Source organism: Pyrus communis, chromosome 4 (genome assembly GCF_963583255.1).
Source record: "Pyrus communis chromosome 4, drPyrComm1.1, whole genome shotgun sequence".
NCBI lineage: Eukaryota > Viridiplantae > Streptophyta > Magnoliopsida > Rosales > Rosaceae > Pyrus > Pyrus communis.
In genome coordinates, this window is record NC_084806.1 from 18,327,130 (window position 1) to 18,342,833 (window position 15,704).

Consider the following 15,704-nt stretch of genomic DNA (forward strand, 5'->3'; position numbering starts at 1 on the left):
CTCACTCGTATGTGTGATAATTTTAGTGAAATAATAGTCACGTGCTCATGTTATTAGCACACCAAAAGATTGTTCATGTCAAAAGTCGTGATAATTTCAGTATAACATTTTAATGATATTCCTTTTAACTAGTAAGCGAGAAATGTTAATTTTGAATTCATAAACGAGTTCAAAACCAATTCAGTCTATGTATGGTCATGCTTGCTAGCGCTTTAATTTTTAATGAGGTTTAGGCTTTACTAATGGAATATGTAGTGCATTTTTCGCTTGTTTAGTTTAGTATTGCTTTGTGAGGATTTCTTCAATTACTCAAGTAATTTTTTTTTTTCAAACAATTGATATTGTTTGCACTAACCGAAAATCGAAAACTGACCGAAATCGAAAAACCAAAAATTGAAAAAAAACTGAACCAAACCCAACCAAATCGAATCCCATTACACTTTATGAATGATGCCAATGATGTTTCTTTTGTGAAACTTTACTGCCAAGTTTGAAACTAAGCTTAGGGATTTTTCAAGGAGCATACTTGGTTCAATTAGGGGGGATATTCCATTGGTTATAGATGAAAGTTTTGGAAGGCTTTGGAATTTGGAAGAGCTTCTCTATTTGTTTACTTTTGGAATAGATACAATGATCATTTTTCTTTGCAATTGAGGTTGTTGATAGAATAAGAACCTGTTGATAGAATAAGATTGGTTCATATGATCTTGTATAGGTACAACTACGTTCCCATTTTTCTCATTTTCTTATTATATCAATGCAAGCCTCTTTTTTCAATTTCATATTAAAAAAAGATCAAGTTTTATAAAATAAAAAAAACTAAAACCGAACCGAACAAAACCATATCGAATAAAAAGCGAACTGAAAAAAATCGTAAGAAAATTTTAGTTCAATTTTCGATTTTGACAAAAAACCGAACCGAATGAAATCGAACCCTCTAGGCTAAGCCTCACGTCACAATGGGCTAGCAGTGGTTCAAATTCGCTTATAGCGATAATCAAAACCTAAAACCTGTCACGTACAAGTAAAAAAAAAAATACCACTCCTAAGTGGCACTGAGTGACAATTACTCAAATATTGACCAATTGTAATTACTCGAATATCCTCAATAACAGGAAGAAACTCGATCCCCTTCATCTGTCGCGCTGATTCGAAATCAGTAAACAAAGAGAACCCATTTCCAGATTTCAGCAGTGAGAGACTGAAGAACGATTCAGTTGGAATTTTGTTTGGGCGAATTAAAAGGTTAGACTTTGAACATTCTCTCTATTACTATTTTATATGATTGGGTAGTGGAATTTTGAATGGGACGGGATTGGATGCATGCTTTGTGCATTCCTGAATGTGTTTACTTTTGTACAGATTGAAATATTCCTATTGTTTCGTGTTTGTTCATGTAAGTTGGGTTCATTGTTCGTTGTGGGATGAGATTTGGGCTCTATTTCTGTTTCGGTCTTGGCATATCGAATTTTTGAGAGCTATTTGATAAGAATGAGGTTTTATAACTCAAACCATTCCCTGTAGCTATTTGATAATAGGACGAGTAGTTAAGAATCAAAGAGTGACGATTCGTCGTGGTCGAGGAGATTAAGAAAACAGATTATGCGTGTCAAACGTGGAGTCAACAATGTTCCAATGGGAAACTCAAACTTACCAATTATCCTGCAATTGCACAGGAGATCGACTTTTCCTAAGCACTTGGCTGATCAATCTGCAGGCCCATCGGTTTTTATTCTTTTTGTGTATGAACGGGTCGAGAAAGCTAATTATATTAGGTGGTCCACTGGGTTTTTTTTTTTTTTTTTTTTTTTTTTTTTCTATGTTTTGCAGAATAGGGTTATGGGTTTCCTTCATTTTTTGGGAAATTGATGAAATGGTCACTTTACAAATCCCAATTGTTGAACTGATCAAAATCAAATTGACGACGTTTAGATAAAAAAAAAAAAAAAAAAAAAAAAAAAAAAACAAAGCATAGAGATCAAATACTGATGGCATATGGATCACATACTAAAAAGTGATGATTTCATGGGTGTTGTTCGAGTGTTGAATCGTTTGTTGTTTTATGTTTGTTCAATGGTGTAGGATTTTGGGATGAGGATCAGTAAAACAGAGGTGAATTTGAGGAGGCTGCTTGCATCTGCGCCCCAGCAACATAACCAGGCAAAACTTGTACATGTATGTTATTAGAATTACAGGTTACAAGGTGTTATCCATTTTTAGATAATTGCTTTGTGCCAAATATTTCCGGTTTCTTGGCTTTATATTTGTTTTTGCTTGGGGGATATCTACCATTTATGGATGACATAAGTAGTGCTACTTTGCAGTATGTTGCTACATCACGGGAACTGGTAGAACAACTAGCTGCAGAGAGAAATCCAGAAGGCTTACCAAGGTATGAGGTTGATTCACATTCCAAACATTATGTTGTTGATACTGGGTCCTACGGTAGCTACGCCGATCAACATTTTCATATTATCTATTTCTATGTATTTTGTTGATACGGTTCCCTACTTAAGAGTTTGTAAGATTCTTAGTTATTGAAATCATTATTTGTGATTTTATATACAGAGTTTCAAAGGCTGTTATGAGTGACTATTCAGAGAAGATCGAAGCCATTGCTTCCAATTTAGCTGCTCTGCCGGTGCGTACATATGATCTAGAAATCATTCATGTCACTATTGTTGAAGTGTTGATAATATGTACTTTAAACCAGTTATTAATAAAATGTGTACTTTTGATTTACAATTTTCTGTGGAATTAAGTATTATGTATGATTCAAATCAATTTTACTTTAGCTGTGATGGATCGTTGGACAGTTTTTAGTTCTTATGCAGGGAACAATTTCTAGAGACAGTTTATAGTTCAAGTTTCATGCTTGTAATGATTCTGAATCTCCTTCAGTGCATCAGTACATGTAATTTGTTGCGTCATTTTTGTTATCTTGAGAGTGAATCTGTAATATATGGATAATGTTTTCTTGCATATCGGACATGGTATATTATGTTGTGAATCTGGCATCACATATGAAAGCAGGAGTTTACCTGATCAGTGGTCCAGATTAACAGCTTGGCAAGAGAATATTTCTTTAGAATGTAATGTTTTTAATTTTTTGGTCGAAGAATGTAGGGTATGTATGTGCAATATATGGAGTTCCTTGCTCCTAACTATGATTTATTTCGCAATTCCCAGCCTGATATTCAAACACCTGAAGAGCCCCTTGCAAGCTCTTCTGATACAGGAGACAATCAGATTCCCGCTTCTCCAGGTCTGAGAAGGAGATTTGTGTAAGTGAATGATAGTTAGGATCACAATGGTTTCAGTTCCTTAGTGATTTTTTGTCTGCAATGACTTGTTTTATTTTAACTGTGTTTTTTTTTTTAAATAGGCCTCCCTCAAATATCAAAGATGGAGCTCGTGAGACTGTTAATGTTGATTCTTCGGCACCTGTTAAACTGGATGCTGCAGCCCAAGCACACATTGAAAAGCATAGGTATATTATTACTATCTCAATTTCTTCTATTAAACTGGAGTAATGAGACTGGATGAATTTGAAAACGGGAGTTCTAGGATGTTGGTCATAAATTGGGAATGCAATGTAGTTATATATGTTTTCAATATGAAGTTACTTTTCTTTTAAGCCGAGAAAGAAGTTGACTTTTGTTTAAAAATAAATGGGATATGATTCTTTTACAAATAGAAATGACATGGATGCTCCCTTGGGATATCTGATAAAATTAGAGCAATAGAATTGGGCAACTTTGGGATTAGTTCCATCTATTTGTACAATTTTCTTTCTTTACTTAGTTGGTAACAAAGACAAAACACTACCTAAAAACAAATCTTGGTCTACAAACCAGCCTGTCTGTCATTCAGAGTGCTTATTAAGGAACTAGGGGGACCATCCAAATTGTATCAACCCAAGTCCATGTCCTGCCCATGTCTTTCCTGCCATCTGCTGCGATACTAAGATCTTTCTGCATGTTTGGTACACCACTGCCAACAGATGGTGTCTAGAATCAACATGACCTTTAACCAGAACCCACCGGAGCAGATACTGTTACTGTTAGAGAGGAAATTGCTTCGATCCCAAGTCAATTGGCGTCCATAAAGTAGAGGTCACACAATTCAGCAGTTAAAACTTCAAGTGTTAATTACATTTCCTTTCCACATTATGTTTACGACTCTTACAAATTTTCTCTCATGCTTTACAGAAAGCTTCAAGAGGATTTGACAGACGAAATGGTTGGATTGGCTAGGCAACTCAAAGAGAGTAGTCTCATGATGAGTCACTCCCTGGAGAACACTGAAAAAGTAAGATACCCTGAGATATCTATTGCAGGATGTTGTAAGGTCTATAGAATCAATACTATTTGGATTTAGCTGGCTGTGGTTTGATTTGTTTAGGTTGACACTGAAGGGAAGTTAAGGTGAATATTGCATAGTATTTAGAGGGTGTGAGATTAGGATAAATGCTTGAAAAGGAAAATGTTAAACAAAGAATCGAGTGTTGGGACTGAAACGAGTCCTAAGAGCCTGTTGGTATCTTATTTGGATCCAACTTTTTATGCTCAATAATTATTTTTTTAGACACAAGCTATAATAATTCTCTCTCTCTCTCTCTCTCTGCGAGTGCGGGTTCAACTCCGCCGCTAGAGCTACTCTCTTGTTGTGCCATCCTGAGTCGATGCGGTAGAGGAGAGATGTTGTGCTCTGTTGGATATGGTGGTGAAGTAATGGATCTATCATCTGATTGGCTAATTGTGGATTAGAGCTTAGGGGGACTGGGGAGGTCGACGGAAGGGGAACTGATTGAATTTTTGTTTCGAAATGGTTTTAGAAATGATGAAAACATTTGGGTAGGATACCAAACGGGCCCCAAGACACGGGGGCTAAAACAAGTAGATTTGCAGAGGAATTTAAGTGGTAACAGGAGAACTGATTAAATTTTTGATTAGAAATGTATGTTACTTCAAGAAACTAGTTGTTATAACTGTATACTCGCTGGTGTCTCAGATGTAAATTCATAGCTGATGGAAGGACATAAACGTTGATCTCATAACTTAGTTATGGCTTGTACGCAGGTACTTGATTCCACAGAGAAGGCTGTTGAAAGTAGCTTGGCAAGCACTGGCCATGCCACCACACGGGCGACAGATATATACTCAAAGACGTCCAAAACTACTTGTTTCACATGGCTTCTGATGTTTGTAATGACATGCGTATTCATCATGGTGGTTCTTTTAATTCGCGTCACTTAAGGGTATGTTGTGTTAGGAAGACTGATCTTTCGTCCCATAATTTCTACGTATAATTTGCAACGTTGAACATCGACAGTTTACGAATAGATATAATCTCGGAGCATAGCATTGTTGATGGATCATCAGAAATGAACAGGGAATGGATTGAATTGTTAATGATACTATGACGCTAGTCACCGGAACATTTCAAAGGACTGCACTGCAACTTTCATTGGTGAAGGTCCTGCTACATGTTGTAATTAGAATTAGCAGATGTTAACGTACTAGTTTCTACTCTCCAAAGGGTTGTACACCATGTAAACAAGCAAAGAACCATGTTAGAAACGTCTCACATGAGCCTAATTTTAACATGATATCACACCAGTTATTCTTGCGTTAGTTGACCCGTTTGCGCTGTGTTTTTTGGATCATTGATGCAAATTGGACATTGCAAGAGCGGATTTCTCATTCCTCTTCCCCTATCTATCTTAAGGCCTAGTTTGATATTGCTGTGCATTTTTAAAAAAACTGCTTCTGCTGTGTTATGGTATTTAATGCGATAAATTATTATAAAAAAGAATAATGTGGGGTTAAAAATTGTAATTTGGTAAAATATGTGGGGATATGCTTGCTATTTGAAAATTTTATTAAGTGCGCAATGATTACTATGCTTTGAAAGAAAAAAAAAGAACTTTAGAAACATGGTAGATCCTACTTAATGCTTTTACTTTTCTATGCTTTTCTATTCTCATTGACATCATTTTTAAGAAAAACGCCTTTTTTTATTTTACTAAATAAATTTGATGTTCTAGGTTTTTTTTAATAAGCTCTATTTTAAAAAACACCACAATTGCAAGCCAGCTCTAAGAAAAGGCACTTAGCTTATTCATGTCTAAGTAAGGAGAAAGTTGCATGCGTTATGACAATGAGGTTTACAATTTGAGCCTACTTTTCCAACTTAATCAGTTCTGCATATTAACAAAGTTACATTTGTTTTGACCTATATGAACAAGTAAGCGCATACAGACATATGTTTAGCTACTAATTTATCGTGACTTCAAATTAAAAAAAAATAATAATAAAAAAACAAATAAAAGCCAGGTTTATATCAGAACATTTTACAGGGCACGAAGATTGCAGATCAACTTTTGGAACACGGTGATAGCAACGCCCGCCATTCTCTTCTCTATATAAACTGTGAAGCAGTCTACCATTTGGGTATAACCTTCTCTCCCATCCATTTACTTCATCAAATCCCAGTAGCTTCCGTTACTAGCTTTACACCATGGAGTACATCAACCAGTCCTACGGCAAATGTCTTATTTTGGCTTTGATCTTCATGCTGGGAGCCTTGTCTTCTCAAGCCACTTCTCGCACTCTCCAAGATGCATCAATGTACGGGAGATACGAGCAATGGATGGCTCGTTATGGACGTGTATATTCTGACATTAACGAGAAGGAGAAGCGCTTCAATATTTTCAAGGAAAATGTTGCGTTCATAGAATCTTCCAACAATGATGCAAACAAACTTTACAAATTGAGCGTCAATCAATTTGCAGACCTTACGAATGAAGAATTCAAAGCCTCGAGAAATAGATTCATGGGGCACGAATGTTCCACAAAGACGACTTCTTTCAAATATGAAAATGTTACTGCACCACCAACTGTAGATTGGAGAAAGAAAGGAGCTGTGACACCAGTCAAGGACCAAGGCCAATGTGGTAATCAATTTTATTTATAACTTAGAACTTCATTAAACGGTTTCTAGTACTCTAACTATGATTTAATTGCAATATTACACAAATCTATGTGTATTAAATTAACCACTACTTAATTTATGCCAAAAAAACAAAAAAACAAAAAAAAAACACAATATCTTACTGCAACAAAATACTTGCAGGATGTTGTTGGGCTTTTTCAGCGGTGGCAGCCATGGAAGGAATTACTAAGCTTACAACTGGTAAATTGATATCTTTGTCTGAGCAAGAGTTGGTTGACTGTGACACAAGCGGTGTAGATCAAGGTTGTGAGGGTGGTTTGATGGATGATGCATTTCAATTCATCAATCAAAACCATGGGCTTAGTACCGAGACTAATTATCCTTACACTGGTGTTGATGGTACTTGCAACACCAAGAAGGAGGCCAACCATGCAGCCAAAATAACTGGTCATGAAGATGTGCCTGCAAACAGTGAAGAAGCCCTTCTGAAGGCTGTTGCAAATCAGCCAATTTCTGTTGCCATTGATGCTGGAGGTTCCGATTTTCAATTCTATTCAAGTGGTGTCTTTACAGGAACTTGTGGAACGAGTCTTGATCATGGGGTTACCGCTGTTGGTTATGGTGTTAGTGCTGATGGGACTAAGTATTGGTTGGTGAAGAACTCATGGGGCACTGAATGGGGTGAAGAAGGATACATAAGAATGCAGAGAGGTATTGAGGCAAAGGAAGGTCTTTGTGGCATTGCTATGGAAGCCTCTTACCCCACTGCATAACTTGAATTACCATCCAAATCAATGCCTACAATATCTAATACCCTGGACGTGTATATCGTAATATGTACATGATGAACTTGTACGTTTAGTACAATATGCTATATGGTCTGCGCATCGGTAGTACCAAGTTTATAATTACAAATGAAGAACTTATTCGATCTTTTAGTTGAATTGTCTAGTTACGCTAAATTCAACCACTTGCTAACATTAGGTTTATGTGTTAATTCTCTGATATGATTCATCCCCTCAAAGGAGGTATATATATAGTCAACAAGCCTTGTAGAACAAGAATAATAATAACTCCTGATTCTAATTACGGTAGGAAACGAAACCTAAATAGGAAATGTAACCCACTAATTACTAATTACAATTAATCCTACAAGTCAAGCTGCACTAAAGTGAGAAGTCTTAGGTTCAATTCTCACCACACATTATTGCTAGTCCATTGTGAGGCTTAGCCCACTCCCTCACCTCTCAATGTCGATAATATCGTTTGTTTAAAAAAAAAAAAAAAAATTTGGTGCATATATGTTGTCGATGCCCGACTTGCTAAATGGGTTGTAAAATGCGTTGGTCAAAATTGCTTTTATTAGCATATCGGCTAATTGGTTCTTCGACTTCACAAACAAAAATTGAACAATCAGACCTTCCAACTTCTCTTTGATGAAATATTTATCCACCTCAACATGTTTGTTGCGATCATGTTAAACTAGATTATGAGCAATTTCAATTGCAGTTTTATTGTCACAACATATATTCATATGAATTCAATTCCCAATTCAATTCCTATTATTGAGGGACCTATACTAATTTTATAATATTTTCAACTACAGATCAGGATACAAACCAAAGGTCTTGAGCGACCGATCCGGCAAAACAACTCAAAAGATAAAGTAGTATAATTAATTTTTTCATGCTCGTTCCAAGTTCGAAGCACCATTAGTGCAAATGAGAATCTCCTTTGTTACATGATTTCTTCTTTATATAGATAGATGTTGGATCTATGGAGCAATTACTTAAAAGTAGATTTTGTACAACAGTCCTTCCTATCTCATAGAAAAGGATACCATGATTCTGAACCAATCTAACTTGGAATTGCAAATCCTAAGTTTGTCCACGAAGAGCATATCAAATTATATTAGTGTCTATAATTGATTTCTTCTGTGTAATACTAATCGATGGGGCCTCATTAGTGTCTATAATTGATTTCTTCTGTGTAATACTAATCGATGGGGCCTCATTGATCTCACACATATATTAACTCATATATCATTTTTTGTCATTTCAATTGTAATTACAATTTATTAGGCGATGAAATCGTAAGAGTAGATGATTCGTCAAAAAATTAGATGATAGCTACATTTTTTGTGCATAACAAGATTATTAGTTACTCGTTGGGAACAATAGCAAATAGCAATTTTTTGGCATGCATATTCGTGGAAGTAAATCTCATTATAAAATCTTATCTTTATCCTTATAGAAATTGAACAGGAATGAATTTTGAATCGGATGGCTCGCCCAACGAGAAAGGCCTTGACCCTGCCAACTAAAAACAGAAAGAAAAGAACAGAAGGAGAAAACAACTTCTTTGTAATTCTCTAGGAGTCATATTTAAATTTGAATACAATTAATAAATTTTACATCAATAGTCCCGCGATGATTTAGTAGCAGTGGCTGGCAAAGTTGATTTCTTACCTATTATATTAGGACTTGCAGATTTTTTGATGCATCACATTCATGCATTTACAATTTATGTGACGGTATTAATATTCTTGAGAGGTGATTTATTTGCTCGTAGTTTTCATTTGATATCAGATAAAGAAAATCTTAAAAATGAAAAGAAAATGAAAATATGCTACATTGATCTATCATTTGTTCAATTTGGTCCATCTGATACTTAGTTAATTCTTTTATGTTTATGTTCCCACTGATACCTAGTAAATAACAAATCTGAATGGTTTTTTAGGTCCAATTCCATCAATTTTTGTTGATTCAATTCTTACTTGTTCATCAGCAAAGCGTAAAGCAGCCAAATTTCCTCTAACAAAGGTAAACTAACTATATGGGGGTCTTCTGTTAGTGATATTATCTGCTCAATCAGTTATATTTTTTTATGCCCATAAAGCTAATTAAGTTTTGTTGATGTACAAAATAAAAGAGACTTTGAAACTATGTAAAGTGTTAAAGTTTGTGACATTCTCACAGTTTCTCCATCACCTAGTGAGGATAATATGTAAAGAGATAGAGATAAAGAAGTAAACACAAGATGTACGTGGCTCACCCTAAGTTAGGCTATGTCCACAAGGGTATAGGAGTTCTCATTAATAATGAAGAGTTTACACAATACATAGGTTCAAGCATAATCATCATTAGTGAGTTCTAACGACGAGTTTAAGTACAATAATGGCATTAGGGATTAATTGAGGAGAATGGTCTCCTTTTATAGTTGAGAAGAGTCTTCGGCATTCATCCGTGGTCGATGTAAGATTCTAGAAGGTTTATTCTGATGTTGCCCCACGTGTCGCATTGTGATTGGCATCCTAGTTTAAGAGAAACTCTTATGCTTCGGCATGGGTTCCTTAGAACAAATTCTTCAGTGGGTCCTTCAAGATATGAAGTTGATCGATACTCAGTAGTTTTCAGATTGGTGAAATATGGTACAAACAAGTTTAAAGAGAGGTGGTCATCTTGAGCGTAATTAGAGGTGGATTGTCATTTAGTATTGCGGTCTAGTGTTATTCCTCTTCACATGTAAGTGAAAGATCTTAGGTTTGATTCTCGTCAAAAGCGAATTTGAACCACATTATTGCTAGCCCATTGTGAGGCTAAGTCCACCACTCATTTCGTCTTAGTGTAGATAATATTGTTTGTTCCCAAAAAAAAAAAAAAAAAAAAAAAAAAAAAAATAGAGGTGGATCAATTTGACCGGAAGCATTAGGTGGCGTGATTTGTAGAATTAATTGTAATTATTGCAATTGATGGGTTATGTTTTCTGTTGGACATGGAATATCACTGACATCCGATCCATATCTCTGTTATTTTAAATTTGTGTAGGGGATTTGCTTACATGGTGAAGTAAGAAGTGAAAGGTGGCCGCTCTACTTAGTGCATAAGCTGAGTATAGAGGAATTAGTAATGCTGTTCATACCATGTTTTTATACGACATTTTTATACTATCTTAGGTGGCATCAGATGTGGACAGCCACATCATTTGAAAAATTTGCAAAACCCAAGGAAATGAAGGAGAAAGACTCCTCGTATACCACAATCATCATTTAATTAATTAGTTTTTCTTAATTATTAGTTTATTAAATAATGAACTAAATTTACAAATCTAATTATTTCAAATGATGTGGCTATCCACATCAAATGCCACATATTGTAATTAGAATTAGCAGATGTTAACGTACTAGTTTCTACTCTCCAAAGGGTTGTACACCATGTAAACAAGCAAAGAACCATGTTAGAAACATCTCACATGAGCCTAATTTTAACATGATATCACACCAGTTATTCTTGCGTTAGTTGACCCGTTTGCGTTGTGTCTTTTGGATCATTGATGCAAATTGGACATTGCAAGAGCGGATTTCTCATTCCTCTTCCCCTATCTATCTTAAGGCCTAGTTTGGTATTGCTGTGCATTTTTAAAAAAACTGCTTCTGCTGTGTTATGATATTTAATGCGATAAATTATTATAAAAAAGAATAATGTGGGGTTAAAAATTGTAATTCGGTAAAATATGTGGGGTGTATGCTTGCTATTTGAAATTTTTATTAAGTGTGCAATGATTACTATGCTTTGAAAGGAAAAAAAAAAAGAACTTTAGAAACATGGTAGATCCTACTTAATGCTACTTTTCTATGCTTTTCTATTCTCATTGACATCATTTTTAAGAAAAAAAACGCCTTTTTTTATTTTACTAAATAAATTTGATGTTCTAGGTTTTTTTAATAAGCTCTATTTTAAAAAACACCACAATTGCAAGCCAGCTCTAAGAAAAGGCACTTAGCTTATTCATGTCTAAGTAAGGAGAAAGTTGCATGCGTTATGACAATGAGGTTTACAATTTGAGCCTACTTTTCCAACTTAATCAGTTCTGCATATTAACAAAGTTACATTTGTTTTGACCTATATGAACAAGTAAGCGCATAAAGACATATGTTTAGCTACTAATTTATCGTGACTTCAAATTAAAAAAAAATAATAATAAAAAAACAAATAAAAGCCAGGTTTATATCAGAACATTTTACAGGGCACGAAGATTGCAGATCAACTTTTGGAACACGGTGATAGCAACGCCCACCATTCTCTTCTCTATATAAACCGTGAAGCAGTCTACCATTTGGGTATAACCTTCTCTCCCATCCATTTACTTCATCAAATCCCAGTAGCTTCCGTTACTAGCTTTACACCATGGAGTACATCAACCAGTACTACTGCAAATGTATTATTTTGGCTTTGATCTTCATGCTGGGAGCCTTGTCTTCTCAAGCCACTTCTCGCACTCTCCAAGATGCATCAATGTACGGGAGATACGAGCAATGGATGGCTCGTTATGGACGTGTATATTCTGACATTAACGAGAAGGAGAAGCGCTTCAATATTTTCAAGGAAAATGTTGCGTTCATAGAATCTTCCAACAATGATGCAAACAAACTTTACAAATTGAGCGTCAATCAATTTGCAGACCTTACGAATGAAGAATTCAAAGCCTCGAGAAATAGATTCATGGGGCACGAATGTTCCACAAAGACGACTTCTTTCAAATATGAAAATGTTACTGCACCACCAACTGTAGATTGGAGAAAGAAAGGAGCTGTGACACCAGTCAAGGACCAAGGCCAATGTGGTAATCAATTTTATTTATAACTTGGAACTTCATTAAACGGTTTCTAGTACTCTAACTATGATTTAATTGCAATATTATACAAATCTATGTCTATTAAATTAACCACTACTTAATTTATGCCAAAAAAAAACACAAAAAAAAAAAACACAATATCTTACTGCAACAAAATACTTGCAGGATGTTGTTGGGCTTTTTCAGCGGTGGCAGCCATGGAAGGAATTACTAAGCTTACAACTGGTAAATTGATATCTTTGTCTGAGCAAGAGTTGGTTGACTGTGACACAAGCGGTGTAGATCAAGGTTGTGAGGGTGGTTTGATGGATGATGCATTTCAATTCATCAATCAAAACCATGGGCTTAGTACCGAGACTAATTATCCTTACACTGGTGTTGATGGTACTTGCAACACCAAGAAGGAGGCCAACCATGCAGCCAAAATAACTGGTCATGAAGATGTGCCTGCAAACAGTGAAGAAGCCCTTCTGAAGGCTGTTGCAAATCAGCCAATTTCTGTTGCCATTGATGCTGGAGGTTCCGATTTTCAATTCTATTCAAGTGGTGTCTTTACAGGAACTTGTGGAACGAGTCTTGATCATGGGGTTACCGCTGTTGGTTATGGTGTTAGTGCTGATGGGACTAAGTATTGGTTGGTGAAGAACTCATGGGGCACTGAATGGGGTGAAGAAGGATACATAAGAATGCAGAGAGGTATTGAGGCAAAGGAAGGTCTTTGTGGCATTGCTATGGAAGCCTCTTACCCCACTGCATAACTTGAATTACCATCCAAATCAATGCCTATAATATCTAATACCCTGGACGTGTATATCGTAATATGTACATGATGAACTTGTACGTTTAGTTCAATATGCTATATGGTCTGCGCATCGGTAGTACCAAGTTTATAGTTACAAATGAAGAACTTATTCGATCTTTTAGTTGAATTGTCTAGTTACGCTAAATTCAACCACTAGCTAAAATTAGGTTTATGTGTTAATTCTCTGATATGATTCATCCCCTCAAAGGAGGTATATATATAGTCAACAAGCCTTGTAGAACAAGAATAATAATAACTCCTGATTCTAATTACGGTAGGAAACGAAACCTAAATAGGAAATGTAACGCACTAATTACTAATTACAATTAATCCTACAAGTCAAGCTGCACTAAAGTGAGAAGTCTTAGGTTCAATTCTCACCACACATTATTGCAAGTCCATTGTGAGGCTTAGCCCACTCCCTCACCTCTCAGTGTCGATAATATCGTTTGTTTTTAAAAAAAAAAAAAAAAAAAAAATTGGTGCATATATGTTGTCGATGCCCGACTTGCTAAATGGGTTGTAAAATGCGTTGGTCAAAATTGCTTTTATTAGCATATCGGCTAATTGGTTCTTCGACTTCACAAACAAAAATTGAACAATCAGACCTTCCAACTTCTCTTTGATGAAATATTTATCCACCTCAACATGTTTGTTGCGATCATGTTAAACTAGATTATGAGCAATTTCAATTGCAGTTTTATTGTCACAACATATATTCATATGAATTCAATTCCCAATTCAATTCCTATTATTGAGGGACCTATACTAATTTTATAATATTTTCAACTACAAATCAGGATACAAACCAAAGGTCTTGAGCGACCGATCTGGCAAAACAACTCAAAAGATAAAGAAGTATAATTAATTTTTTCATGCTCGTTCCAAGTTCGAAGCACCATTAGTGCAAATGAGAATCTCCTTTGTTACATGATTTCTTCTTTATATAGATAGATGTTGGATCTATGGTAGTTAAAAGGATACCATGATTCTGAACCAATCTAACTTGGAATTGCAAATCCTAAGTTTGTCCTTGAAGAGCATATCAAATTATATTAGTGTCTATAATTGATTTCTTCTGTGTAATACTAATCGATGGGGCCTCATTGGTAAGTGCTACCAGATCTCACACATATATTAACTCATATATCATTTTTTGTCATTTCAATTGTAATTACAATTTATTAGGCGATGAAATCGTAAGAGTAGATGATTCGTCAAAAAATTAGATGATAGCTACATTTTTTGTGCATAACAAGATTATTAGTTACTCGTTGGGAACATCAGCAAATAGCAATTTTTTGGCATGCATATTCGTGGAAGTAAATCTCATTAGAAAATCTTATCTTTATCCTTACAGAAATTGAACGGGAATGAATTTTGAATCGGATGGCTTGCCCAACGAGAAAGACCTTGACCCTGCCAACTAAAAACAGAAAGAAAAGAACAGAAGGAGAAAACGACTTCTTTGTAATTCTCTAGGAGTCATATTTAAATTTGAATACTATTAATAAATTTTACATCAATAGTCCCGCGATGATTTAGTAGCAGTGGCTGGCAAAGTTGATTTCTTACCTATTATATTAGGACTTGCAGATTTTTTTATGCATCACATTCATGCATTTACAATTTATGTGATGGTATTAATATTCTTGAGAGGTGATATATTTGCTCGTAGTTTGCATTTGATATCAGATAAAGAAAATCTTAAAAATGAAAAGAAAATGAAAATATGCTACATTGACCTATCATTTGTTCAATTTGGTCCTTCTGATACTTAGTTAATTCTTTTATGTTTATGTTCCCACTGATACCTAGTAAATAACAAATCTGAATGGCCTTTTAGGTCCAAGTCCATCAATTTTTGTTGATTCAATTCTTACTTGTTCATCAGCAAAGCGTAAAGTAGGCAAATTTCCTCTAACAAAGGTAAACTAACTATATGGGGGTCTTCTGTTAGTGATATTATCTGCTCAATCAGTTAAATTTTTTTATGCCCATAAAGCTAATTAAGTTTTGTTGATGTACAAAATAAAAGAGACTTTGAAATTATGTAAAGTGTTAAAGTTTGTGACATTCTCACGGTTTCTCCATCACCTAGTGAGGATAATATGTAAAGAGATAGAGATAAAGAAGTAAACACAAGATGTACGTGGCTCACCCTAAGTTGGGCTATGTCCACAAGGGTATAGGAGTTCTCATTAATAATGAAGAGTTTACACAATACATAGGTTCAAGCATAATCATCATTAGTGAGTTCTAATGACGAGTTTAAGTATAATAATGGCATTAATCACCATTAGTGAGTTCT

General features: G+C 35.2%; 3 protein-coding genes across 3 annotated transcripts; all 3 read left to right on the top strand.

Annotated features, from left to right (window-relative positions):
* Nucleotides 1–1,108: 1,108 nt before the first annotated feature.
* LOC137731608 (uncharacterized) lies at nucleotides 1,109–5,622 on the top strand. Its single transcript, XM_068470766.1, has 8 exons — nucleotides 1,109–1,245; nucleotides 2,083–2,175; nucleotides 2,325–2,392; nucleotides 2,569–2,641; nucleotides 3,190–3,284; nucleotides 3,386–3,490; nucleotides 4,212–4,311; nucleotides 5,082–5,622. The coding sequence occupies exons 2-8, from the start codon at nucleotides 2,092–2,094 to the stop codon at nucleotides 5,256–5,258; spliced, it is 702 nt and encodes a 233-aa protein (XP_068326867.1). The 5' UTR covers nucleotides 1,109–1,245; nucleotides 2,083–2,091; the 3' UTR covers nucleotides 5,259–5,622.
* Nucleotides 5,623–6,522: 900 nt separating this feature from the next.
* LOC137730580 (senescence-specific cysteine protease SAG39-like) lies at nucleotides 6,523–7,730 on the top strand. Its single transcript, XM_068469564.1, has 2 exons — nucleotides 6,523–6,958; nucleotides 7,138–7,730. The coding sequence occupies exons 1-2, from the start codon at nucleotides 6,523–6,525 to the stop codon at nucleotides 7,728–7,730; spliced, it is 1,029 nt and encodes a 342-aa protein (XP_068325665.1).
* Nucleotides 7,731–12,143: 4,413 nt separating this feature from the next.
* Nucleotides 12,144–13,349, top strand: LOC137730579 (senescence-specific cysteine protease SAG39-like). The gene is made up of 2 exons (XM_068469563.1): nucleotides 12,144–12,579; nucleotides 12,757–13,349. Exons 1-2 carry the CDS (start codon nucleotides 12,144–12,146, stop codon nucleotides 13,347–13,349), a joined length of 1,029 nt encoding a protein of 342 aa, XP_068325664.1.
* Nucleotides 13,350–15,704: the final 2,355 nt, after the last annotated feature.

Excerpts from the sequence above, each read along its gene's own strand:
- LOC137731608 (XM_068470766.1), top strand. The coding sequence starts at position 2,092 with ATGAGGATCAGTAAAACAGAGGTGAATTTGAGGAGGCTGCTTGCATCT. Across the intron at positions 2,176-2,324 it reads ACCAGGCAAAACTTGTACAT|TATGTTGCTACATCACGGGA; the intron begins GTATGTTATTAG and ends GCTACTTTGCAG. Across the intron at positions 3,491-4,211 it reads GCACACATTGAAAAGCATAG|AAAGCTTCAAGAGGATTTGA; the intron begins GTATATTATTAC and ends CATGCTTTACAG.
- LOC137730580 (XM_068469564.1), top strand. The coding sequence starts at position 6,523 with ATGGAGTACATCAACCAGTCCTACGGCAAATGTCTTATTTTGGCTTTG. Across the intron at positions 6,959-7,137 it reads CAAGGACCAAGGCCAATGTG|GATGTTGTTGGGCTTTTTCA; the intron begins GTAATCAATTTT and ends AAATACTTGCAG.
- LOC137730579 (XM_068469563.1), top strand. The coding sequence starts at position 12,144 with ATGGAGTACATCAACCAGTACTACTGCAAATGTATTATTTTGGCTTTG. Across the intron at positions 12,580-12,756 it reads CAAGGACCAAGGCCAATGTG|GATGTTGTTGGGCTTTTTCA; the intron begins GTAATCAATTTT and ends AAATACTTGCAG.